This window comes from Oncorhynchus kisutch, linkage group LG10, assembly GCF_002021735.2.
Source record: "Oncorhynchus kisutch isolate 150728-3 linkage group LG10, Okis_V2, whole genome shotgun sequence".
Lineage (NCBI taxonomy): Eukaryota > Metazoa > Chordata > Actinopteri > Salmoniformes > Salmonidae > Oncorhynchus > Oncorhynchus kisutch.
Window position 1 is genome coordinate 60683289 of NC_034183.2, and position 27085 is coordinate 60710373.

The following is a 27085-nucleotide window of genomic DNA, read 5'->3' on the forward strand; positions in this document are numbered from 1 at the left end:
ACTGTTTGGCCATAATGACAGTCGTTATGTTTGGAGGAAAAGGGGGGAGGCTTGCAAGCAGAAAACACCATCCCAACTGTGAAGCATGGGGGTGGCAAAATGGATGGCATCACGAGGGAGAAAAATTATGTGGATATATTGATGCAACAGCAAGACATCAGTCTTGGTCGCAAAAAAGCTTGGTCGCAAATGGGTCTTCCAAATGGACAATGACCCCAATCATACTTCCAATGTTGTGGCAAAATGGCTTTAGGACAACAAAGTCAAGGTATTGGAGTGGCCATCACAAAGCCCTGACCTCAATCCTATAGAAAATTTGTGAGCAGAACTGAAAAAGCATGTGCGAGCAAGGAGGCCAACAAACCTGACTCAGTTACACCAACTCTGTCAGGAGGAATGGGCCAAAATTCACACAACTTATTGTGGGAAGCTTGTGAAAGGCTGTCCAAAACATTTGACCCAAGTTTAAAAATGTAAAGGCAATGCTACCAAATACTAATTGAGTGTATGTAAACTTCTGACCCTCTGGGAATGTGATGAAAGAAATAAAAGCTGAAATCATTCTCTACTATTATTCTGACATTTCACATTTGTAAAATGAAGTGGTGATCCTAACTGACCTAAGACAGGCAATTTTTACTAGGATTAAATATATTTGACTAAGGTGTATGTAAACTTCTGACTTCAAATGTAGCATGACCTATTGATTATTAAGCTTCTTCTACATCTACTAATACATAAATGTTAATACATTTGTTAAAATAACTTGGATCAAAGCAATGTCATACGTTATGTAGTTGTATGTCTGTCTAACTCAATTATCACTAAATGGGTGCTTTTGTCAAAATGCTTATAGTAATCACTTTTGGAGAAGTTAAAAGCAAAACTCTACCTCACAACTTACATTGTTAATAAGTTAATTTCAACATGTTTTTCCCCACAAAAAATGTGGATATACCATATTCAAATTGTTTTGAGCAACTGCCTCCCCATCTACTGTTCTGGGTAACCAGTACAGTGATATAAGTACCACACATTCAAACACTGAAGATAGAAGCTGAACCTAACCACAGTTGTAGGATCAGGGTCCCATTCAAAACTCAAGTGTTTTAAATCAGGGAAAGATCACCATCCATGAAGGACGGAGACTTTCACCACAAAGCAAGTAACATTTGGAGGCAGTGATCAAAGTGGCTGAGGATGTAAAAGAGCGCAAGTCTTCCCAGAACATCTACACATGGCAGGGGAAGCAAGTCCAGTGCTTGCTCAGCACAATGACACCTGTTATACTAGAGTGGTGTGATTTCATCTTGGTCACTAGTGTCAGCCTTGAGTTTGGAGAGAGCAGCATGGATCCTGAACTGGGTGCGTGACTCCATGGAGTACTCCTTGTAGTTAGTTCTGAGGGAACAGAACAAAGTGGATAGGAATCATGAGTAAGACTTGGTAACATTGTATGTGTTCACCCAAAGCTCCAAAGGTATTGGGACAGTGACATGTTTTGGCTCAGCACTTTGGATTTGAAAGGATACGGGTTAAAGTACAGACTGTTAGCTGACAGTCTGCACTTTAACCTCATCGTCATTGTATAATTTAAAATCCAAAGTGCCGGAGTACAGAGCCAAAACAAAAAGTCACTCCCAATACTTTGAGCTCACTATCTTGCAGCAGTCACCAATCCTGGTCCTGTAGAGCAAAATAGTGTGCAGGATTTTGTTCCAGTCTAGCCACAATACAACCAATTCAAATACAATTGTATTTGTCACAAGCACTTAACAAAAATAAGAGTTCACCAACTTCATTGTTGGTTAAGAAAATATTTACAAAAAAAAGTTTTAAAAAATAAGAACAACAATAAAATGATGCTATATACAGGGGGTACCGGTACCAAGTCAATGTGAGGGGTACAGGTTAGTTGAGGTAATATGTACATGTAGGTAGGGCTAAAATGACTATGCATCGATAAACAGTGAGTAGCAAATAGTCAATGCAAATAGTCTGGGTAGCCATTTTATTAGCTGTTCAGCAGTCTTATGGCTTGGGGGTAGAATCTGTTCAGAAGCCGTTTTCACCTAGACTTGGCGCTCCGGTACCACTTGCCGTGCAGTAGCAGAGAGAACAGGTTGACTAAGGTGGCTGGATTATTTGGCTATTTTTAGGGCCTTCTTCTGACACCGCCTAGTATAGAGGTCCTGGATGTCAGGAAGCTTGGCCCCAGTGATGTATTGGGCCGTACGCACTACCCTCTAGTCTATTGCCTTGCGGTTCGGAAGCAGAGTAGTTGCCATACCAGTCAGGATTCTCTCGATGGTGCAGCTGTAGAACTTTGAGGATCTGAGGACCCACGCCAAATCTTTTCAGTCTCCTGAGGGGGAATAGGCACTGTCGTGCCATCTCGCCACGACTGTCTTGGTGTGTTTGGACCATGATAGTTTGTTGGATGTGGACACCAAGGCACTTGAAGCTCAACCTGCTCCACTACAGCCCCGTTGATGAGAATGGGGGCGTGCTTGGCCCTTTTCCTGTAGTCCACGATCATCTCCTTTGTCTTGATCACGTTGAGGTTTTCCTGGCACCACACTTCCAGGTCTCTGACCTCCTTTCTATAGGCTGTCTCATCGCTGTTGGTGATCAGGCCTACCACCGTTGTGTGCAAACTTAATGGTGTTGGACTTGTGCTTGGCCCTGTAGTTGTGGGTGAACAGGGAGTACGGGGGCCCCCCGTGTTGAGGATCAGCATGGCAGATAGGTCGTAAGGGTTGGCAACAACACGAGGGAGGCCCGTCATGACGTCCAGGATCCAGTTGCAGAGGGAGGTGTTTAGTCCCAGGGTCCTTAGCTTAGTGATGAGTTTTGAGGGCACTATGGTGTGGAACACTGAGCTGTAGTCAATGAACAGCATTGTCAAGTAGGTGTTCCTTTTGTCCAATCTCTATTGCACTCTATTGAGTGCAATAGAGATTGCGTCATCTGTGGATCTGTTGGGGCGGTATGCAAATTGGAGTCAGTCTAGGGTTTCTGGGATGATGGTGTTGATGTGAGCCATGACCAGCCTTTCAAAGCTCTTCATGGCTACAGACGTGAGTGCTACGGGATTCAATCTTAGTCCTGTATTTACGCTTTGCCTGTTTGATGGTTCAGAGGGCATAGCGGTATTTCTTATAAGCGTCCGGGTTAGAGTCCCGCTCCTTGAAAGCGGCAGCTCTACCCTTTAGCTCAGTGCAGATGTTGCCTGTAATCCATTGCTTCTGGTTGCGGTCACTATGGGGACGGCTTCGATGCACTTATTGATGAAGCCAATGACTGATGTGGTGTACTCAATGCCATCGGAAGAAACCCAAAACATATTCCAGTCTGTGCTAGCAAAACAGTCCTGTAGCTTAGCATCGGTGTCATCTGACCACTTCTGTATTGAGTGAGTCACTGGTACTTCCTGCTTTAGTTTTTGCTTGTAAGCAGGAATCAGGAGGATATAATTATGGTTAGATTTGCCAACTAGAGGGCGGGGAAGAGCTTTGTACACGTCTCTGTGTGTGGAGTAAAGATGGCCTAGAGTCCCCCCCTCCCCTCGTGGCACATGTAACATGCTGGTAGAAATGAGGTAAAACAGATTTAAGTTTCCCTCCATTAAAGTCCCAGGCCGCTAGAAGCACTGCCTCTGGATGAGCATTTTCTTGTTTTGCTTATGGCTTTATACAGCTCATTGAGTGAGGTCTTAGTGCCAGCATCAGTTTGTGGTGGTAAATAGACAGCTACGAAAAATATAGATAAACTCTTGGTAAATAGTGTGGTCTACAGCCTATCATGAGATGCTCTACCTCAGGCGAGCAAAACGTAGAGACTTCCTTTATTTGATTTTGTGCACCATCTGTTATTGACAAATAGACAGACTGGCACACCTTGTCTTACCGGAGGCAGCTGTTCCGTCTTGCCAGTGCATGGAAAAACCAGCCAACTGTATATTATCCATGTCGTCATTCAGCCACGACTCAGTGAAACATAAGAGTTCCCCCCCCCCCCCCCCTTTGGTAGGATAATCTTGAACGGAGCTCCTCCAGTTTATTCTCCAATGATTGCAAATTGGCAAATAGGACAGATGGTAGAGGCGTCCCCTGTATCTGCAATACTCGTTAAAGAAAAAACATTTTTTGTCCTGTTCGAGGTGAGTAATCTCTGTTCTGATATCCAGAAGCTCTTTTTGGGTCATAATAGACATGGGAAAAACATTATGTACAAAATAAGTTACAAATAATTGGTTAGTAGCCCATAAAAAGAGCAGCCATCTCCTCCGGTGCCATTATTTTCAACTAACCAATCAACAATCTTCATTAGTTTAATAAGGTGTTTTCATGTCGAGCTGGAATGTAAGCCTGCTACATCCTACTACAGCTTGCAGACTGTATTGGAACAACCAGTAAGAGATGACTCACTTGGCTTTCACCAGTAGTTTGATGGCCTCCTCCTTGCGGCCCGTGTCCATGTAGACCACACTGAGCTCCAGCAGAGCGTTGGGCACTAGGTAATGGTCAAACTTGATCTTCTTCTCACTGGAGGTTAGAGAACAGATGGCCATATCATCAACCTCTTAGTTGTTTACACTGAACATGTTCATATATCACTGACTGTTCTAAAAACACATCTCTAGACATTATTCAGAGTGCATTTCACTGCTATGAAGTCCTACCCTCCTTCATAACACTGCATTGTTCAACTTGCTATGGATAAAACATTGGTGTGGTTTAATCAAACAAAGAACATATTGTTTGATTAAATAACATGAAATTATTTCCTTTTGGCATGGATGAGCTTGTTAAAAAAAGTGACACTCTGGACCTAAGGAAGAATAGCTGCTGTTTTGGCAACGGCTAATATGGATCCAAAAAAAATATATATATATTTACCATTGTTATACAACACCAGATTCCAGGTGTGTATAAATGAAAGTTACCCGGACTAAAAGATTCCCTACATCACCTGTTGTACACCTTGTTGAAGCATTCCTCTGCAGCCTGAATGTGTCGCTGGTTCTTCAGACACAGCCCCTTCAGTAGGTAGATCACACAGCGGTCATCCATTGAATACTCATTCACTTCCAAAACAAAACACAGATGATAAAACCATGCATTCAAAATTACTCATCAACACAGGCTCAAGCAGAATGTGTGTAGAATCAGTCTTTTATAATATCACCAAAAGAGAATGGATAGAGTGGTTATTGCTTTATGACCAGCTTAGGCAAGCAGGCTGGTTTGGCCCAGTTCAGTCTGACTGCCTGAAACTGGTTAGCCCCAGACATGTTGCAATACCGGGAGATTCCAGCAGGGTGCGCTCTGCCTCCACCAGTGTTTGCAGCATGCCCTCGGTCAGCTCTGGCCGCTTGCTGATCATGGAGAAGCCGTTCCACATGTACATCATCTCCTACAGCACAGTGTAGCAAGAGATAATACTGTCAGAACCACAAATACAAGTGACCCATTTTAGCAACAGATTTGTGCATGTCTTTATGCAGCTTTGCGTATGTGTGTTTGTGGGGTCTCACCAGCACAGGTACTGGGAGCCTCACTGGGCAGCTAGCTTTGTAACGTCTAGCCTTGCGAATGGCAAACTTCTCTGTGGGTGGAGACTTCCCTGCTATCTTTTGCTTGAAGGTGGACACTCGTCTAAGAGAGTAGGCAAAGACAGAAAAAGAGAAGGGGCCAGGAAAGAGGGGTGGTCACAATGAAATGGGACTGGGGAATTTCAAGTTATGTTTTTGTTGTGATGAGCATGCGTTTACCTGAAAAGCTCCACCTCATCTTCCCCAAAAGGCCTAGCCTCCCCAGGAGCAAGCATGCTCAGGTAAGCAGCCTTCATGTACACATACATAGCCTGAAGGAAAGACAAGCCTTATTCAGTCAGGACTCAGTCATACAGTAAGTACAGTCGTGGCAAAAAGTTGAGAATGACACCAATATTACATTTTCAAAGTCTGCTGCCTCAGTTTGTATGATGGCAATTTGCATATACTCCAGAATGTTATGAAGAGTGATCAGATGAATTGCAATTAATTGCAAAGTCCCTCTTCCATGCAAATGAACTGAATCCCCAAAAAACATTTCCACTGCATTTCAGCCCTGCCACAAAAGGACCAGCTGACATCATGTCAATGATTCTCTCATTAACACAGGTGTGAGTGTTGACGAGGACAAGGCTGGAGATCTCATGCTGCTTGAGTTCGAATAACAGACTGGAAGCTTCAAAAGGAAGGTGGTGCTTGGAATCATTGTTCTTCCTCTGTCAATCATGGTTACCGGCAAGGAAACACGTGCCGTCATCATTGCTTTGCACAAAAACGGCTTCACAGGCAAGGATATTGCTGCCAATAAGATTGCACCTAAATCAACCATTTATCGAATCATCAAGAACTTCAAGGAGAGCGGTTCAATTGTTGTGAAATGGCTTCAGGGCGCCCAAGAAAGTCCAGCAAGCGCCAGGACCGTCTCCTAAAGTTGATTCAGCTGCAGGATCGGGGCACCACCAGTACAGAGCTTGCTCAGGAATGGCAGCAGGCAGGTGTGAGTGCATCTGCATGCACAGTGAGGCAAAGACTTTGAGGATGGCCTGGTGTCAAGAAGGGGAGCAAAGAAGCCACTTCTCTCCAGGAAAAACAGGGGGAAAAAACAGGAAAAACATCAGGGACAGACTGATATTCTGCAAAAGGTAGAGGGATTGGACTGCTGAGGACTGGGGTAAAGTCATTTTCTCTGATGAATCCCCTTTCCGATTGTTTGGGGCATACAGTAAAAAAATTGTCCGGAGAAGAGAAGGTAAGCGCTACCATCAGTCCTGTGTCATGCCAACAGTAAAGCATCCTGAGACCATTCATGTGTGGGGTTGCTTCTCAGCCAAGGGAGTGGGCTCCCTCACAATTTTTCCTAAGAACACAGCCATGAATAAAGAATGGTACCAACACATCCTCCGAGAGCAACTTCTCCCAACCATCCAGGAACAGTTTAGTGACGAACAATGCCTTTTCCAGCATGATGGAGCACCTTGACATAAGGCAAAAGTGATAACTAAGTGGCTCGGGGAACAAAACATCGATATTTTGGGTCCATGGCCAGGAATCTCCCCAGACCTTAATCCCATTGAGAACTTGTGGTCAATCCTCAAGAGGCGGGTGGACAAACAAAAACCCACAAATTCTGACAAACTCCAAGCATTGATTATGCAAGAATGGGCTGCCATCAGTCAGGATGTGACCCAGATGTTAATTGACAGCATGCCAGGGCGGATTGCAGAGGTCTTGAAAAAGAAGGGTCAACACTGCAACTATTGACTCTTTGCATCAACTTCATGTAATTGTCAATAAAAGCCTTTGACACTTGCTTACAATGCTTGTAATTATACTTCAGTATTCCATAGTAACACCTGACAAAAATATCTAAAGACACTGAAGCAGCAAACTTTGGAAAATAATATTTGTAATTCTCAACTTATGGCCACGACTGTAGAGTTTAATAATGTTATGTCTGTTGTGGGGATAAAAATATTGCATTGGCTTTAAAAGCCATACACTTAGCGGGTAGGTCAAATTGACTGAATTCAATTAAGAGTGTCTGCTCAAGTGGTTTTGTGTCATCTTAAATTGGGTCCTAGGCTGTACTCAACACTACAGCACACTCTCTTGCCTTGGACCAGCGGCTCTCATTGCTCAGTAGGTCAGCGTAAAAGTAGGCCATCCGCCACACGCACTTGTAGGTGAAGCACCACATCAGCTCCCAGTAGCACATGTGGTGAAACTGCTTCCACTGCTGCTGAGCTTTGCAGCCATCCTCAAACAGCACCACCGCCTGGTGACATATCATCATTACAGTACCCCCCACCAGCAAACCACAGGCACACACTGATCTCATTCTAGGCCTATCAATACAAACACCACTGCTAAATATGACTGGAAAAACAGACAGATAACAAATAGTATAACATAGATATGTAGTTTGAGGCTCACCTCATCGATGTTCCCCTTGATTGCCTCAGCCCTGCCTGCAAAGAAGAGAAATATGGCCCCCTGAAGGGAAGTGGAGAGAAATGTAAACATTCTCTGATAACACCATATATAATACTTTGGCGGTGGCTAGCACTTGTAAAATGACATACTTACACAATGGTAGCTCAAGCATCTCCTCTGACTAAATGACTTCTCTCTTGGTCAGTGCATTACTTACCCACATTACAAAACTATTACTTTAGATTGTGTTTGCCTAGGAGTCTGCTGGTATCACTACGCATTGTGGTTCCATACAGAGTTGAGTTTGCTTTGGGCTGGGTGAGAGCCTGGGGAGGAGTGTCACTCACCTGTGGGTAGCGGAGCCGGAAAGGCTTCAGCAGCTTCTCAGCATCAGCCACATCCCCCTCACCGGTCCCTGTAGAGTGATAAAGAACTGAATATGATGTATGGACAAAACCAGAAACTCAAACATTCTACTCTCTCGTTCTTTATCTCTCGCTCTTTCACACATGTGTGTATGTAATTGTGTCAAGTCAGTTGTGATCTCCATTCACTTCCTGGTTGTGAAGAGTAGAGTACCGAGTATGAAGGTGAGGAAGGTGTAGTAACAGAGCAACAGCAGGGCACACAGCATGGAGCGCAGGTTGTTTGTAGTGGCCCCATCATTCAGCTGGGACAGACCATACTCCTGCACACAATAACATACAATATATAGTGAGAGGGGGGAGACAGAGACAACCTGTAAAGCAGGGCTGCCCAACGCTGTTCCTTTAGAGCATCTAGCAAACCATAATAATGACCTGCTTGTTAAGGTGAATCATGTTAATTAACTACAGCAGGCTAGCTCTCCAGAAACAGGGTTGGGCAGCCCTGCTGTAAACCAGTCACTTTCTAGACATGAGTTAGAATGAGCAACTATACCTTGTCTCCAGAGAAGCCAGCAAACTCTAAAACTTTGAGTAACCGAGGTGGAAACATGGAAAGAGTCTGGAAGACAGTACAGAATCCTGTGATACAGCATAAGGTCTGACTGACACGTGCTAAAACACACAATTATCTACCAAATGGACCATTAATGGAATACGGGGATGCTAGTGGGACATACCAAGTTGAATGCTCCGATCCCAAAAGACACTCCTCCCTCTAAGTGAATGTGGTTGGGTCCTTGGAGAGAGCTGTTAGACTGTAGGAAGGTGTGCAGCTCCCTGTGTCATAAAAGCCAATTATGTCATTCATAGTCTAACATGATTATATTATAGGCTGTAATAATGCCTGATTATTACACAATAAAAACACATCTAAATGACTGATAACGACAGACACTTACCAGAGAAAATTGCCATTACTGTTATAACATCTGAGCATAGTTTTATTTTAATAGCAGTTCATAATTTGGTCAACAGAATTATTGATTCCACCTGTTGATTCACAATCACACTGTGTGAGCCTGTTTAATGTGAGAACCATTCTGCCCTTTCTCCTGCAAACTTACTTGTAAATCAGGTAACTGTTGCGTACTTTGATTCCTCCTTTGATAAAACTCACCATGTTCTCATCCTTGAGGAAGAGGGAAAATAAATGAGAGGACAGGGGAAACCTGTTGGATCGCTCTTTAAAAACTATGCACACAGACGCAAAACACCAGGAAGCAGGAAGGCAAACAACCACAATGTGTTTCATCGACCGATAACTAATCAGTTGGATACAGTTATCATACATACAGGTAACTGTCAAAATCAAGGAAACACAATAGGGCCACCAGAACAGCTTCAATGATCCTTGGCATAGATTCTACAAGTGTCTGGAACTCTATTGGAGGGGTGAAACACCATTCTTCCACTAGAAATCACATAATTTGGTGTTTTGTTGATGGAAAAAGCTATCTCAAGCACCGCTCCAGAATCTCCAATAAGTGTTACATGGGGTTGAGATCTGATGATCGAGAGACAGACATACACATGCACCCACTTTAAAGCCCTTGTGCTCCCTTGAGACCCCTCTTTCAAAGTAACTGATCTCTTCTAATGGGCAACTAGGCCTTTTTATACATTATCCTAAGCATGATGGGATGTTAATTGCTTAACTTACTCAGAAAACCACACCTGTGTGGAAGCACCGGCTTTCAATATACATCGTATCCCTCATTTACTCAAGTGTTTCCTTTATTTTGGCATTTACCTGTGCATTAATGCTAAACATCAGCAGTGTCATTAACCAGGATCAGTAAGATTTATAGTTGAGGACAGGAGGACCCGTCTTACCTGTAGGAAGGTGAGAGCAGCCCTTTGGAGCAAGCATTCAGCATAACACGCATCAGCATGGAGAGCTTGGAGCTGCTCTGCAAACCCACACACACACACACACACACCCGGTCAGTGGCTATTTGAAATCTGCCATAATAATAGGCTGAGATGCCCAATTATAAAAGCGCTCTTACCTTCAGTTAGATGCTCTCCAGGTGATTTACTGATATTACTAGGGGACTTTCGTCGAAACCTAAGAAGAAATGAGACCAACTATGAGCGTAAGACTAAAACAATTACATCTCATTGAGCAATGCATGTTTCTCATGTTAATCACATGGGCATTAATGTGGAACATTATAATAACACACGGCAGCCTTTCGACCACCTCCAGCAATCTCAAGTGTCCTTGCTTGCTGTAGGCCAGGGGTGTCATTCATTCCATGGAGGGCCTAGTGTCTGTAGGTTTTTGCTTTCAATTAAGCCCTAGACAACCAGGTGTGGGGAGTTCCTTACTATTTAGTGACCTTAATTCATCAATTAAGTACAAGAGAGGCGCGAAAACCTGCAGCCACTCAGCTTAGTGGAATGAGTTTGACACCTGTGCTGTAGGCACCTCAAACTCACCTCTGGACTTCGAAGCCAATTCAAGTGCTTGTTTTTATTGTTCCCATCTAAATCAGGGACTGATTTATACCTGGCAATTCATTCTCAGGTAGAACAGAAAACCAGCAGGCTCCTGACCTCGTAGGGTAAGAGTTGAATACCACTGCTGTAGGCCATCAATAGAGCTGCTCTGGCCATGCAAACACAGGCAAATTCCAGCCGGGGCGCAAAGAGACCTGGTTGCCATGTAAATGCTCTCATTTGCCTGCAGGTTATGGCTGATGGACAGGAGACTAATAGCTCTAGGCATATTAGGCCTCACTGTTAGAGGCCAGACCAACTGTCAGAGTAATCCAGGATTTCCCTCTATTTACCTTTTCTGGACGTTGCTTGTGTCTATAATATGAACTAATGTGTTAAAGAGGACATGAAACAGATGAGTGTCCATGTATAGTAGCATCCTGACCTCTGGCAGACCTCCTGGGCACTCTTCATGGTGTTGCCTGCATTGACGATGTCATCCTGCTGGAAGGTCATCATAGCCTGCATCTCCAGCACAGTGGCGTAGATCAGAGCATGGTACATGCTCTCTTTCACCCTTCAACGCAACACACAACATCATCATACACACCTCACTGACAATCAGAAAACAGCAAGTATTTATTGTCCAGCGAACATTTTAATTTCCTTTCGAAAATAAAATGTGCCTTTCTTCCAATATATGGCTTCACCTATTGATAATGAGAAAAGACAGAGTAGTTAACAGACACCTAATTATTTTCTTATTTCTCTAGCAGTATGGTGTTTATTTTCCAGGGCCTCTGTTCTGCCCGTTGAGCCCTGGGCGTCAGCTTCAGTAAACACTCCATATCCTGGAGAAGTGACGAGGCCTAATGCTTTGGGTAGCAGGAAGTGTGACACTTCACTGTACTACACCACAATACCACTGTACATCACACCTCAACGGTGATGATGCTGCACTAAGTTACACACCACTCAACGACAAAAGGCTAAAGGCTGCACAAATATACCCCAAGACACCCTGTACATGCTAATTGGCCAATGGAGAGTTTGAATCCCACTTTAGTCCAGAGAGAGTGGCACTGTTACCGTGGCCGCAGTTTGTCCAGGCTCTCACTGAAGTGGTTGTTGAGGAAGAGGTCCAGGGCCTCCATACACTCCTCAAGGCACACCTGCAGGGTCATCTGTGAGGAGCTGTGCACACACACACTACAATGGTTACATGACAGTAAGTATCAGCTTTAGTATTATCTCTCTTCCTGAGAGAGAAAGAAAATAGGTAATGGAGGGACTCTAAGGCCCATAGGTAAGGTAAGTTGCCTGCAACCGTGTCAATACACATGCACCCATCTGTTCACAGCAGTCTTCACACACTGCCTCTTACCTTCATTACTGCATTGTTGGGTTTAGAGCTTGCAAGAAATGCATTTCCTTGTACTTTTGCACAGAACATTAAAACATGGCACAGATGGATCTGAAGCTCTCTGATGTACAGTAAAAAGAAAATTTAAGAATATCCTTTTGGCCAAGTTAGTCCTGTCAAAATTCTCAAATGTATGCATTTATTTAGAGTCAGAACTCTTAGAAATAAGCTGCAAGATGATCTAAGGAAACCTGCCTTCTTGTACGACTTCAAGATAACAACACTACAGTGGATTTCGCCCCCAAACACAAAGAGCTCGTCAACATATGTGAGGAGTAATATGTGGAAACATGAAATAAACAAGCACTAAACTGAAACTACACTTCCCTTGACAGGAATAAGTTAGAAAGGAGGAGAGAGTCATTTAAAATAAATAAGATCTTCAGCTATTAATGCATTGGTTGGTCTTTTGTTGAATTTATTGAATAGTCATGAATCAGATGTACTCCATCTAAAATACATTTATCAAATAAACCCTCACAAAATATTGTTAAAACTACCATCTTGACCCTGTCCATCTCAATGTCAAAACAACAATGTAAAGAGGAAAATAACTTTTTAAATACATTACTTTATTCAGAAGTTATTTAAGATAACAAAGTCACTTGATCAGTAAGTACTTGTACTGACAATATATAAAACAAACCTGCGTATTTACATGAATTAAATTGATGTTGAATAACTAACATATAAATCGAACCACCAAGTTATATATAACTTATAATATATATATATATATATATATATAAAGAAAGTTCAGTGCAGTAGGCCAAGCTGTCGCGACGTTGAAACTTACTTCGCCGCAGCAGGTGCATCTTTCCCATTGGACATTTTTTCTTCCGGGCACTCTGCCCAAAACACCTGTCGAAAAGTAGCCTACTCAGAAGGGTTTGAGGAAAAACATTAACTAGCTAATTGTCTTAATAACAAGCTGAGTGGAGGGTTGATTGATTCTGCTTTAAGAACAGAAGTTGCATTGAGCTGTGGAATCTTGTTGGGATTGTAATTTGAGAAGAGTTGCAGAGAAGCGTCAAGTGCTCAAAAGCTGTGTGGGAAAAGAAACGAGGACTGGATCGACTCCTCCTTCAACATCCGCAAACTCAATGGGTCATGTCTAGAAGGTATATTGCTTTTGTCAAATTGACGTAAAAAGCATATATTTTTTGTTGTCGCATTTTAGCTAACCCTAAACATTTTCGTAACGTTAACCTAATTATCCTAACCTGCAACATCAATTATCCTAACCTGCTGCCTAAGTTCTCCTAAAACGGCTACGAAAATGTTTTGACAAAAGCTGTATCCCTTCCAGACAAAACCGTCTCAATGCCACGAACACTTTGCAAACCTGCCATAACCTTTAATCAAAGGACATACATAATGGCTCGACGTCAACATGGCTATTTCTTCGTTTATTAGTCATTAGTCTATAATATGGCCATGGCCCATTTTATGCATATATGGCAAAATAATAGGATAAGAAACTGCAGTTTTCTAACAGCCTACATGTTATATTAAGTCATTAATTCGGGATTATATTATGTGTGTTGTTTGACTCAGAAAATGTCACACGCCAAGCCTCTTATGTGACCCGTTACATATTAACAATGTTCTGTAAACTGTATAACTCACTGGAGATGAAAACCCTAAAAGTTAACACCAGTTCAAATGAATTCCAGTCTCACTGAAGTTATATAGAGCCCCACAGTGGAGGTGTCAATATACCATAAAACCTAGCGGTCAAGCAGGGAAATGGTTCCAGTCGTTATTCCACCACTCATTTCTTACCTTCTCATCCAGATCATGGCATTTGTAGTTCTTTATGGAAAGCCACATTAGCAGCGTTTCATTTTTGGGAGGTAAATGCATACGAGGTTATTGATAAGTTACCTTGTCCTAGAGAGATTTACAGTTATCAAAATGTCACGCCAGGGTAGGCCTTCACGAAACACAGCCCTTATTTGAAGTGTTTCTAAAATCCCCTATGAAAATTTTTTTATGTGGAAAAACAATTGTAACCATTTGCCCGTTTTATGGGTATTATAACTCACACGGTGGTACTCTATAACCAGCTGTTATAAACACCCCCATTTCTTTCCATTTGATCACTGAAGAATTATTGTACAATATGTGGACTGAACACCCTTTTAATTCAGTTAGGAATTCATCTAAAGCTCAACCGGCAAGGTTACACTATTATTCAACTTTATGGTGAACACTAACTAATGTCTAACTCTGATGTTTGCCTGTTTAGTACATGATGTTTAGTACAGTACATGTTGTTGGTCTCCTTCCATTAAAGATTGATCAAGCATGAGGAAGCTAAAGTCATACACAAAATCCACTGATGTGGACACGGTCCTGTAAACACAGGGATTTTAGATGTTGCCTTCAAGTGTCACTTTTTGAATAAGACATTCTACACATTACGAACAATAGTGGCAGATGTAAAGAAAAAAATATAATTTTTATAAAAGCAAAAAATAGATCTACATCAATCAGCTATTTTGTTTAAATAGAAGCAGCTATTGCATATCAAGTCACCTTAAATGGGTCTTCACTCTACCATTAATTAATAATTTCACATGGGGGCACTGTTGTCATTTGTGAGCACTAAAATTAAAATTCAGTTGTTCAACTGACTAGGTTTCCTCTTCCCAGTGAAAACAAAGTACATAGCTTTAAAAAATAATATATTAAACTTTTAATATAACTAAAATAACATATGATTTCATCTAAGGAAAACACACTAACTTTTATTGTTTAGCAGAACTTTATTGTTGCCTGTGGGGGTTGTTGGTGTCCTCCAGGTGTGGATGGACCCTTTGGCTTCACTATGGATGCCTCATGAGCCCAAACTTAACAAACAAAACCATGGCAAGGATCATGGAGAATAACTGCAAAGAGGAGAGGACAGGAAAACAATGACTTGAAGCCAAGCAACATTATCTATTCAGCAACCAATTGCTATAGAATAGATAGCTATCAAACTAAGAATACTCTTTATGGACTAATGGTGAGCTACTGTAGAAAAAGCATTACTATGCTTTAAAAAGTGCACTGATTTTCAGCAATAGTCATTGGGTCTGAGAGAGGTTAAAGTTCTCCAGAAGACCTTGAGGGAGCAGTGTAACTCATAGGGAGATTCTCAATTGGGCAAAAGTCTTCCTCCTTTCCTCCGTGACCCGGAAACCGATAAGTGGTTAAGGACAGTTGAAATTCGTTAGTAAGCGAACAGAGGAGTTTGCTCCCATCGTCAATTACTTTGTTCGGCAAAGGATACTGAAGTGCATCCTCTGCGAAGTGTTTTGAAATCTGCCACTCCCCCTTTGAATCAGCTGTATACTCAGAAGAGGAAAGCATGCACAGATTTTAAAATGATACGTTACTAATCTTTTTACCTAAATGTATTTTTACCACTTTACACATGTATTTTAAGATTCCTTCTCTGTTAACGTCATCTGTATGATGACGAGCTAGAGGAGAAAGAGTCACTTCGTACCATCACTTTTTTTCACATGTTTCCTCTCCTCAACTTCTATCCTCGATTACTTTTGACATTTTTCAAAGAGGTCAAATCAAATTTTATGGCTACCGACGTGAGTGCCACGGGGCGGATATCATTTAGGCAGGTTACCTTTGCTTCCTTGGGCACAGGGACTATGGTGGTCTGCTTGAAACATGTAGGTATTACAGACTTGGTCAGGGAGAGGTTGAAAATGTCAGTGAAGACACGTGACAGTTGGTCCACGCATGCTTTGAGTACAGTTGTGGCCAAAAGTTTTGAGAATGACAAATATTAATTTCCACAAAGTTTGCTGCTTTAGTGTCTTTAGATATTTTGTCAGATGTTACTATGGAATACTGAAGTATAATTACAAGCATTTCATAAGTGTCAAAGGCTTTTATTGACAATTAAATGAAGTTGATGCAAAGAGTCAATATTTGCAGTGTTGACCCTTCTTTTTCAAGACCTCTGCAATACGCTCTTTCATGCTGTCAATTAGCATCTGGGTCACATCCTGACTGATGGCAGCCCATTCTTGCATAATCAATGCTTGGAGTTTGTCAGAATTTGTGGGTTTTTGTTTGTCCACCCGCCTCTTGATGATTGACCACAAGTTCTCAATGGGATTAAGGTCTGGGGAGATTCCTGGCCATAGACCCAAAATATCGATGTTTTGTTCCCCGAGCCACTTAGTTATCCCTTTTGCCTTATGGCAAGGTGCTCCATCATGCTGGAAAAGGCATTGTTCGTCACTAAACTTTTCCTGGATGGTTGGGAGAAGTTGCTCTCGGAGGATGTGTTGGTACCATTCTTTATTCATGGCTGTGTTCTTAGGCAAAATTGTGAGTGAGCCCACTACCTTGGATGAGAAGCAACCCCACACATGAATGGTCTCAGGATGCTTTACTGTTGGCATGACACAGGACTGATGGTAGCACTCACCTTGTCTTCTCCGGACAAACTTTTTACCGTATGCCCCAAACAATCGGAAAGGGGATTCATCAGAGAAAATGACTTTACCCCAGTTTTCAGCAGTCCAACCCCTGTATCTTTTGCAGAATATCAGTCTGTCCTTGATGTTTTTCCTGGAGAGAAGTGGCTTCTTTGCTGCCCTTCTTGACACCACACCATCCTCCAAAAGTCTTTGCCTCACTGTGCGTGCAAATGCACTCACACCTGCCTGCTGCCATTCCTGAGCGAGCTCTGTACTGGTGGTGCCCCGATCCCGCAGCTGAATCAACTTTAGGAGACGGTCCTGGCGCTTGCTGGACTTTCTTGGGCGCCCTGAAGCCATCTTCACAACAATTGAACCGCTCTCCTTGAAGTTCTTGATGATCTGATAAATGGTTGATTTAGGTGCAATCTTACTGCCAGCAATATCCTTGCCTGTGAAGCCCTTTTTGTGCAAAGCAATGATGACGGCACATGTTTCCTTGCATGGTAACCATGGCTGACAGAAGAAGAACAATGATTCCAAGCACCACCCTCCTTTTGAAGCTTCGTCTGTTATTCAAACTCAATCAGCATGACAGAGTGATCTCCAGCCTTGTCCTCGTCAACACTCACACCTGTGTTAATGAGAGAATCACTGACATGATGTCAGCTAGTCCTTTTGTGGCAGAGCTGAAATGCAGTGGAAATGTTTTTTTGAGATTCAGTTAATTTGCATAGCAAAGAGGGACTTTGCAATTAATTGCAATTCATCTGATCACTCTTCATAACATTCTGGAGTATATGCAAATTGCCATCATAAAAATTGAGGCAGCAAACTTTGAAAATTAATATTTGTGTCATTCTCAAAACTTTTGGCCACGACTGTACACGTCCTGGTAATCCGTCTGGCCCAGCGGCTTTGTGAATGTTGACCTGTTTCAAGGTTTTGTACACATCGGCTACCGAGAGCGTTATCACACTCATCCAGAACAGCTGGTGCTCTCGTGCATGCTTCTCTCGTGCATGCTTGCCTCGAAGCAAGCATAAAAGGCATTTAGCTCATCTAGTAGGCTCGCGTCACTGGGCAGCTCGCGCTGGGTTTCCCATTGTCGTCCGTAATAGTTTAAGGCCTACCACATCCAACGAGCGTCAGAGCCAGTGTAGTAGGATTCAATCTTAATCCTGTATTGACGCTTTGCTTGTTTGATGGTTCGTCTGAGGGCATAGCGGGATTTCTTATAAGCGTCCGGAATAGTCTCCCGCTCCTTGAAAGCGGCAGCTCTAGCCTTTAGCTCGCTGCGGATGTCGCCTGTAATCCATGGCTTCTGGTTGGGATATGTACAGTGGGGCAAAAAAGTATTTAGTCAGCCACCAATTGTGCAAGTTCTCCCACTTAAAAAGATGAGGCCTGTAATTTTCATCATAGGTACACTTCAACCATGACAGACAAAATGAGAAAAATCCCAAAAAATCACATTGTAGAATTTTTTTTTTGAATTTATTTGCAAATTAAGGTGGAAAATAAGTATTTGGTTAATAACAAAAGTTTCTCAATACTTTGTTATATACCCTTTGTTGGCAATGACAGAGGTCAAACGTTTTCTGTAAGTCTTCACAAGGTTTTCACACACTGTTGCTGGTATTTTGGCCCATTCCTCCATGCAGATCTCCTCTAGAGCATTGATGTTTTGGGGCTGTTGCTGGGCAACATGGACTTTCAACTCCCTCCAAAAATGTTCTATGGGGTTGAGATCTGGAGACTGGCTTGGCCACTCCAGGACCTTGAAATGCTTCTTACGAAGCCACTCCTTCATTGCCCGGGCGGTGTGTTTGGGATCATTGTCATGCTGAAAGACCCAGTCACGTTTCATCTTCAATGCCCTTGCTGACGGAAGGAGGTTTTCACTCAAAATCTCACGATACATGGCCCCATTCATTCTTTCCTTTACACGGATCAGTCGTCCTGGTCCCTTTGCAGAAAAACAGCCCCAAAGCATGATGTTTCCACCCCCATGCTTCACAGTAGGTTTGGATGCAACTCAGCATTCTTTGTCCTCCAAACACGACGAGTTGAGTTTTTACCAAAAAGTTATATTTTGGTTTCATCTGACCATATGACATTCTCCCAATCTTCTTCTGGATCATCCAAATGCTCTCTAGCAAACTTCAGACGGACCTGGACATGTACTGGCTTAAGCAGGGGGACACGTCTGGCACTGCAGGATTTGAGTCCCTGGCGGCGTAGTGTGTTACTGATGGTAGGCTTTGTTACTTTGGTCCCAGCTCTCTGCAGGTCATTCACTAGGTCCCCTCTTGTGGTTCTGGTATTTTTGCTCACTGTTCTTGTGATCATTTTGACCCCACGGGGTGAGATCTTGCGTGGAGCCCCAGATGGAGGGAGATTATCAGTGGTCTTGTATGTCTTCCATTTCCTAATAATTGCTCCCACAGTTGATTTCTTCAAACCAAGCTGCTTACCTATTGCAGATTCCTTCTTCCCAGCCTGGTGCAGGTCTACAATTTTGTTTCTGGTGTCCTTTGACAGCTCTTTGGTCTTGGCCATAGTGGAGTTTGGAGTGTGACTGTTTGAGGTTGTTGACAGGTGTCTTTTATACTGACAACAAGTTCAAACAGGTGCCATTAATACAGGTAACGAGTGGAGGACAGAGGAGCCTCTTAAAGAAGAAGTTACATGTCTGTGAGAGCCAGAAATCTTGCTTGTTTGTAGGTGACCAAATACTTATTTTCCACCATAATTTGCAAATAAATTCATTAAGAATCCTACAATGTGATTTTCTGGATTTTTTTCTTCTCATTTTGCCTGTCATAGTTTAAATGTACCTATGATGAAAATGACAGGCCTCTCATCATTAAGTGGGAGAACTTGCACAATTGGTGGCTGACTAAATACTTTTTTGCCCCACTGTACGTACAGTCACTGTGGGGACGACGTCGTCGTCGTCGATGGACTTATTGATGAAGCAGATGACTGAGGTGGTGTACTCCTCAATGCCATTGGATGAATCTAAGAACATATTCCAGTCTGTGCTAGCAAAACAGTCCTGTAGTGTAGCACCCGCGTCATCAGACCACTTCCGTATTGAGCGAGTCACTGGTACTTCCTGCTTTAGTTTTTGCTTGTAAGCAGGAATCAGGAGAATATAATTATGGTCAGATTTGTCAAATGGAGGGCAGGGGAGAGCTTTGTATGCATCTGTGTGTGTGGAGTAAAGGTGGTCTAGGATTTTTTTTTCTCTGGTTGCACATGCTGGTAAAAAAAAATGGTGAAACTGATTTAAGTTTGCCTGCATTAAAGTCCCAGCCACTAGGAGTGCCGGTTCTGGGTGAGCATTTTCCTCTTTGCTTATGGCCTTATAGAGTTGGTTGAGTGCGTTCTTAGTGCCAGCTTCGTTCTGTGGTGGTAAATAGACGGCTGTGAATAATATAGATAAGAACTCTCTTGGTAGATAGTGGTCTACAGCTTATCATAAGGTACTCTACCTCAGGCGAGCAATACCTTGAAACATTTTTAATATTAGACATTGTGCACCAGCTGTTATTGACAAAGACACACACCCCCACCCCTCGTCTTACCAGAGATAGCGTCTCTGTTCTGCCGGTGCTTGGAAAATCCCACTAGCTCTATATTCCTTATCATCGTTCAGCCACATCTCGGTGAAACATAAGATGTTACCGTTTTTAATGTCCCGTTGGTAGGATCTTAATCGTAGGTCATCAGTTTTATTTTCCAATGATTGCATGTTAGCAAGAAGAACGGATGGCAGTGGGAGTTTACTCGCTTGCCTACGGATTCTCAGAAGGCCGCTCGATCTGCGGCCCCTTTTCCTTCATCTTTTCTTCATGCAAAAGGCGGGGATCTGGCCAGTTCCAGTGAAAACAGGATATCCTTCTCATCAGACTCATTAAAGGAAGAAGTTTCTTCCAGTCCACAATGAGTAATTGCTGTTCTGATGTCCAGAAGTTATTTTTGGTATAAGAGACAGTAGAAGCAACATTATGCACACAATAAGTTGAAAAATAAGTTACACAAAACTTTTAAAAAACGAACAAAATAGCACAATTGGTTGGGAGAATGTAAAACGTCAGCTATGTTCTTCGGCGCCATCTTTTCATCAGGTGAGGAGAGGACGGAGGAGACGACGCGAGGAGTCAAGCAAAACCAATTGAGATTCTCCCATAGTATACCTCCATCTTACATATGCAGCCAGCTGATGATCCCAGGATGACACTCTGCTCTCTGATCACTGTAATGACCTTACCAAAGCAGCTCTGGGGGAAACACACAGGGGGCATTTGGCTTAAGGCTTTACAGCTTTAGAGCCCAGACTGATACAACATAGTGCAGTGAGGCACTGGGTTAGGTAACCTGTGGTTGGATCAGACTTGGAGTGATGGTGATACCGTCACAGTCTGCAAGGGTCTTGTTCACGCAGCAAGCCTTAGGGTAGTTCAAACCCATGGTTGTACTGAACACAGAGCCCTTGAAATCTACAGTTGAGTTCTCAAAACCACAGCATTTGAACTAAGAGATGAAAAAACAAAGACATCAAATATATTAGCTGTGATAACTACTGTCTGGGATGCTCTGGTGGTCAAAGAAACCAAATAGTAAAGCCAAGCCTATTTGGACCTATCCCATTTAGAGCTTCTCACCTTGACCATGACTGTGTTCCATGCTGTTGAGATTGGGTCTTTTGCTGCTGGGCCCATATTGGCAGTCATCAGGGAATTCTTGCTTGCATCACGTACCACTAATCTAACCTGTCACATTTAGACATCACAGCTTATTGAAAGGCATAGCCTGACTAGGCTATATCATACATATGTGACGTACTAGTCAGTCACTGGCCGCGGGCAGCATTTGTTACTTTAACGCATGCACACATTAATCACTCCTCCCTGCTCCGTTATCAGATAAGTTAACAATGTGGGTTGACACACAAGTTACCTTCTCTGTCTTAGTACATACATTTCACACTCGTCAGTGTTCATATTTAATATAAGCAATATTTATTATACTTATCGATGTTGTGGATGAGCTCGTTTGTTTGTTTGTTTGTTTGTTTGTTTGTTTGTTCCTCTCTCTCTCTCAATCTCTGTAGCTTCCGGGTATGCTGGATAAGGACCCGAGCTAAGGGAATGGGCTGACTTTGTAGTGCCTGTTCCAAATGGCTCATTAATGTAAATGGACTTATTGAAAGAAACTGTCAGCGGTGACGTAATTTTGTAAATGTTATATTGTGATATTGTTTAATAAAAAACATGTGCAATGTATATACATTAGTATTTTTAGTTAAATGTAAAATGTAGGTTTGTTTAGGTAATTGCCTAATTAATTTGTGTTAATTGTTCTGAGGGGAGGGGCTAGCCCTACAAAAGGAGCCTCTCTTTCAGTTCATAGAGGTGTTTTTGGATTGGGTAGTATTGTTTGTAGCGGGCCCAAAAGGTATATGTTTGATGGCAGTACTGTTGTTTTTGTTCCGGAATCACTTTGTAAATAAACACACTTGCACAGAAGAACTTTTGTGGCACTGCCATCTTTTTATTTTGATAGAGGTTAGGTTTTCAAGTTTAGCCTTCTGGCCTACTTTATGTGACAACATATAAATCAATAATTTACAGTGCTTTAAATTATGATATAGGTTTGCCTACTTGATGATACAGATGCCAGCATGTTCATTTATTCTTACCAGATTCCGGTACGTCAAGACGAAAACAGTCCCAATGATTTCGGCAACAAACAGCATTGTTACGATGAAGAAAAACTGTACAGGGTACAAAAAATGCAGAGAGAGGTCAAATATGGCCTCTTATTGTAGCTTGCACGGGGAAAAGAGTGGGACATTCACAACTCTGCAGTAGTATAACACAGTAAAACAACTATTGTTTGGTGCCTTGAAATTGACTGCACAACTGTTGTCTCTCACCAGCATGATAAAGAAGTGGTTCTCTTTCCAAACCCCACAGCAGCCGATGAGACCCGTGAAAGACAGCACTGAGCCCATACCAATACAGATGTAGCTGAGCTGAGACGAGTAGGGGCCCAGGACATCCACAAACGTAGCTGCTCCATATCTAATCCATGCGCCAAGCCCCGGCAGCACAAAACCACTTATCTGGAGGAGAGAGAAGGATGGTGGTCTAGTTTCATTTGTATTTTTTTATCATCAGCTAATAAATTACATATGAGTTGTTATGGACCTGTTTTTTTTCTTCTATGTTTTGCCAGATGGATTTCTCAGGCTAGGTAATATTACAGTGACAACAACAGCAGTTGCTGTCTTCTGTGTGTTTGACTTTTGCAGTTCAACTGGGCTTTGTTTGCTAGCTAGGCAACATTTAGCTACTTACAACAAGTATCACACAAAGCAGCAACATCAAATAACGCATCCATGTGTACAGTTTGTCATGTCTAGCCATTTTGCAAATTCGACCTTCTATAATCAAAGGAGAAAAGATATGACAAAATGATACAGAACAGAATAGGCTTATAATAATACTGGCTAATGAGACACATTTTTGGTAAACAGTTGAGAGATGGGGCTGAAGAAATGTAACTACTCTCAAATTCATAGATGGAGCTATGGATGCCAGGATTGACCATCCATTAGATCCAAATGTTAACCCATTTTTGAAGCTATACAGAGTTTGTTTAAAAGTACATTGTTTACAAACAATGGAATAGATATGCGAATACAATTTTGGGTTTAAATGTGGTAAAGCAGTTAGTTAAACGTGAAGGTCATGATACATGTATGAGTTATATTCGTCAAGAGTAAATAGCTAGCTAATAGTATCAATCATTCAAAATATAAATACAAAAATGGATGTACGAATCCCAGATTCTCCCTTTAATAACTAACATTAACAATCAGTTCGAGCTGGCTAGTGTTAGCTAACTAACCTAGCTAGACTAGCTAGACTAGCTATTGTAGCTAGCTAACGTTAGTGACCTGACTATGGATCGCTTGCTACTGGTAGTTAGCTAACTTAGCTAGTCAACCCTATAGGTTTAGACGTTATAGTTAAATTAGCTATCTAGCTAGCGACATTTTAGCTAGATAGCTAACGTTAGCATTAGCTAGCGTAGTCACATGAAAAAATAAGGACCGCCTGTCCTTACTTTTAACAGGTCCAGACGATTTTGGCCTACTGCTATTAAGGCCTACTTGCTGCCAACTTTTTTTTTTCTTTTTTTTTTTTTAAATCTTTTTTTTATTAATAACAAATCAATACATAAAGCACATGAGGGAACACAAGCATACATAGATTACAAACAATAGACAATCGAGCTAGGGGGTACAATATCACATTACAATTACACAAGGACCTTAAGGGACATGCATATACTTACAATTCTAACAGCTTTTTTGTTAGTAAAATACAGTTCAATTTATTTTTGTAGGGTACGAAAATGTGGTTTTCTGTTTGTAAATTTACATTTGTGTATATGAAATTTGGCCAAAAGAATAATGAAATTAATTTCATAAAAATGATTCCGCTTATTTCTATTGTATGTAAAGAATCCAAACAGTACATCTCTCCACAATAGTGTAAAATCTTCATAAATGTGTTCAATTATAAACCTACTGATGTCTTGACACAGTTTTCTTACATGCATACAATGCCAAAAAAGATGCACAACTGTTTCTGGGTGGTCATTACAAAAGGAGCAATTTGAGTTGATGTTTTCCTTAAACTTCTTCATATAGTGGTTTGTTAACAAGTAGGTATGTGTGTGGCAACATCCAAACTTCTTTTCCAACAGATATTATCAATAAATCCATTCCAATAAGGCATGACATAAGGTATAGATACAACATCCTGCTGAAACAAGGATCGTATCACTCTGTTGTTGAATGGACCAAAAGAGAAACAAATCTTTCCTACTGATGAGTCAACAGAAGGTAGGCTCTGAGGGTCAGGTCTTGACATGTTCCTGAATAACATAGCAACACCTGAGGGAATGGCATCTAAAACAATTGCAAAATCTTTAGGTGTTACAGGGACCTTGTAAAGTGATAAGAATTCTTTATAACTGAGTAAAAGACCCTCTGCATTTACCAGTTGGCTCACCAATAGGATATTATTTCGGAACCAATATTCGAAAAACAGAGAGGTATTTTTATACAATATATCCCGATTATTCCATATATAATATCTGTGTGGAGAAAAATTGTGTTTATAAATTAAGGACCATGACAAGAAAACCTGCCGATGAAAAGCAGAAAGTTTCACTGGAACTTTGTCAATATTATAATTGCAAAACAACATGAAGTTAAGGCCACCAAAAGTAGAGAAGACATGATGAGGAATAAAATTCCAGATAGAAGTGGGTCTTCTTAGGAATTTTTTTATCCAATTGATCTTAAAAGTATTATTTAAAGTAGTAAAGTCCAGAAAATTCAGTCCACCATTCTCATAAGTGTTCATTACAACAGTTTTCCTAATGTAATGGGTACGGTTTCTCCAAAGAAAGTTGAAAAGCATCTGGTCTATCTCCTTGCTTATTTTACAGTCAAGATATAAAGATAGAGCACCATATGTTAGTCTAGAGATACCTTCAGCCTTGGTTATTAGGACTCTACCTTTTAAAGATAAGTCCCTCTGTAGCCATTGATTTAGTTTCTTCTGGGTTTTTTTTAATAAGAGGGTTAAAATTTAGTAAGCCTCTAGACTTCTGATCCTTTGTAATGGTTATGCCTAAATATGTAAGTTCTTCTTTTACTGGAATACCATAATATGAAGGTGTCACACAATCTTTGACAGCTATGAGTTCACATTTCTTAATGTTAAGATATAGACCAGACACTTTGGAAAAGGATTGTATCACATTGATCGATATGGGAATTTGGTTAGCGTCTTTCAGAAAAAGTGTAGTATCGTCAGCCAGCTGGCTTATAATAATTTCTTTACCAGCTATGGAAATTCCTTGTACGGGACTATTATTTAAAGAATTTGCAAGAAGTTGGGTGATTAATAAAAACAGGTACGGAGAGATAGGACAACCTTGCCTAATTCCTCTCTTTAACTCAAATCTAGGTGAGGTGCCATATTTCAATTTGATAGAGCTGTTACCATTTGCATAGAGAGTCTTAATAGCCTTACAGAAAAAATCCCCAAAGCCAAGTCTCTCAAGGGAGTGGAAGAGAAACTGATGCTCTACTGTGTCAAATGCTTTATAAAAATCTAAAAATAATATGAAGCTATCCTCAGTTATTAGGTCTGAGTAGTCAAGTACGTCTAATACTAGTCTGACATTGTTAGAAATATGTCTGTTCCTCATGAAGCCAGACTGTGTTTCATCAATGATTGCATCCAGGACTTCTTTAATTATTTTTGCAAGTAGTGAGGCTAATATCTTATAGTCATTATTAAGAAGACAAATTGGACGCCAGTTATCGATGAGCAGCACTTCTTTTTTAGGTTTAGGTATCAGTGTTATTAACCCCTGACTCATTGTAGGAGGGAGAACATTGTTTTTAATACTCTCTAAAAAGACTTCAAATAGGAAGGGAGCTACTTGTTCAGAAAATAATTTGTAAAATTCTGATGTAATTCCATCAACACCTGGTGATTTTTTGTTCTTTAGATGTTTGATAGACTCTATAATCTCTTCAACTTTGATGGGTTCATCACACTGTTTAGAATCTATATCACTGATAGAGTGGACATTATTCAGTGAGTTAAAAAACATATCTGTGGATTCCTGACAGTATGTAGAGCTATACAATTTTCTGTAGAAATTGCTACAGTATTTAGCGATTAATGTTTGGTCATCTGTAATAACACCATCAATGTTTAACTTATGGATAGTGTTATTTTTAGAGTGAAATTTCTCAAGTCTAAAGAAATAGGACGAATTCATGTCATGGCGACCTTGCGAGCTAAACTCATGCATAGAAAACGTCATCGGCTCTAACGGTCGTCTCGCACCGAAATGCGCATGTGCAGGCCGTCAAAATCAAATGCACTCCTTAGTTTTTTGACGAAAATGAAAACGTGTCAGTTTGTCACTTTCACGAGGTTGGAGTAATAACATGTTCAACTACTTAACACATTGCCTCGAATCTACGTTGTGCCTTTATATTTCATTTATCTCATTAACTTTTTAAACCACAAACCCCGGCCTGGTCGGTTGACTGTTTCGCAAGCGTTCCCGGAAGTCTCGCAGTTGATGCGCCTCTGGGTTTAGTAACTCTGTTCTGTGGTGAATCTCCGTTTTGCATCCTTTCTGAAGACACTAAAGACAGAATTTCCAACAGCAGATAGACACCACACAGATTGAACTATTTTAGAGAGAACTTGGACTAGAAAAGATGTGTGCCTTTGATAACAAAACG

General features: G+C 41.4%; 2 protein-coding genes across 3 annotated transcripts; both read right to left on the bottom strand.

Annotated features, from left to right (window-relative positions):
* Window positions 1–82: 82 nt before the first annotated feature.
* LOC109897623 (tetratricopeptide repeat protein 39A-like) lies at window positions 83–13413 on the bottom strand. Of its 2 annotated transcripts, XM_031834465.1 has the most exons (18): window positions 13080–13409; window positions 11950–12054; window positions 11306–11437; window positions 10428–10486; window positions 10252–10328; window positions 9483–9547; window positions 9096–9195; window positions 8912–8977; window positions 8570–8678; window positions 8338–8405; window positions 7991–8050; window positions 7671–7832; window positions 5777–5868; window positions 5540–5660; window positions 5307–5418; window positions 4975–5089; window positions 4431–4547; window positions 83–1401 (listed from the first exon to the last, which is right to left on the bottom strand). In XM_031834465.1, exons 1-18 carry the CDS (start codon window positions 13112–13114, stop codon window positions 1290–1292), a joined length of 1707 nt encoding a protein of 568 aa, XP_031690325.1. In that variant the 5' UTR covers window positions 13115–13409; the 3' UTR covers window positions 83–1289. The 2 variants fall into 2 exon arrangements, with proteins under 2 accessions (XP_031690325.1, XP_031690326.1); XM_031834466.1 differs by lacking the exon at window positions 83–1401 and having other exon boundaries at window positions 4437–4547; window positions 4975–5042; window positions 13080–13413.
* Window positions 13414–15040: 1627 nt separating this feature from the next.
* On the bottom strand, window positions 15041–23920 carry LOC109897367 (tetraspanin-16-like; the record flags this gene model as incomplete). Its single annotated transcript, XM_031834984.1, has 8 exons — window positions 15041–15177; window positions 20928–21011; window positions 21109–21264; window positions 21396–21503; window positions 22433–22507; window positions 22670–22858; window positions 23094–23179; window positions 23866–23920. Coding segments are annotated over 8 exons (816 nt in total), but the record flags the coding sequence as incomplete, so codon positions are not given.
* Between the last annotated feature and the right edge of the window lie 3165 nt (window positions 23921–27085).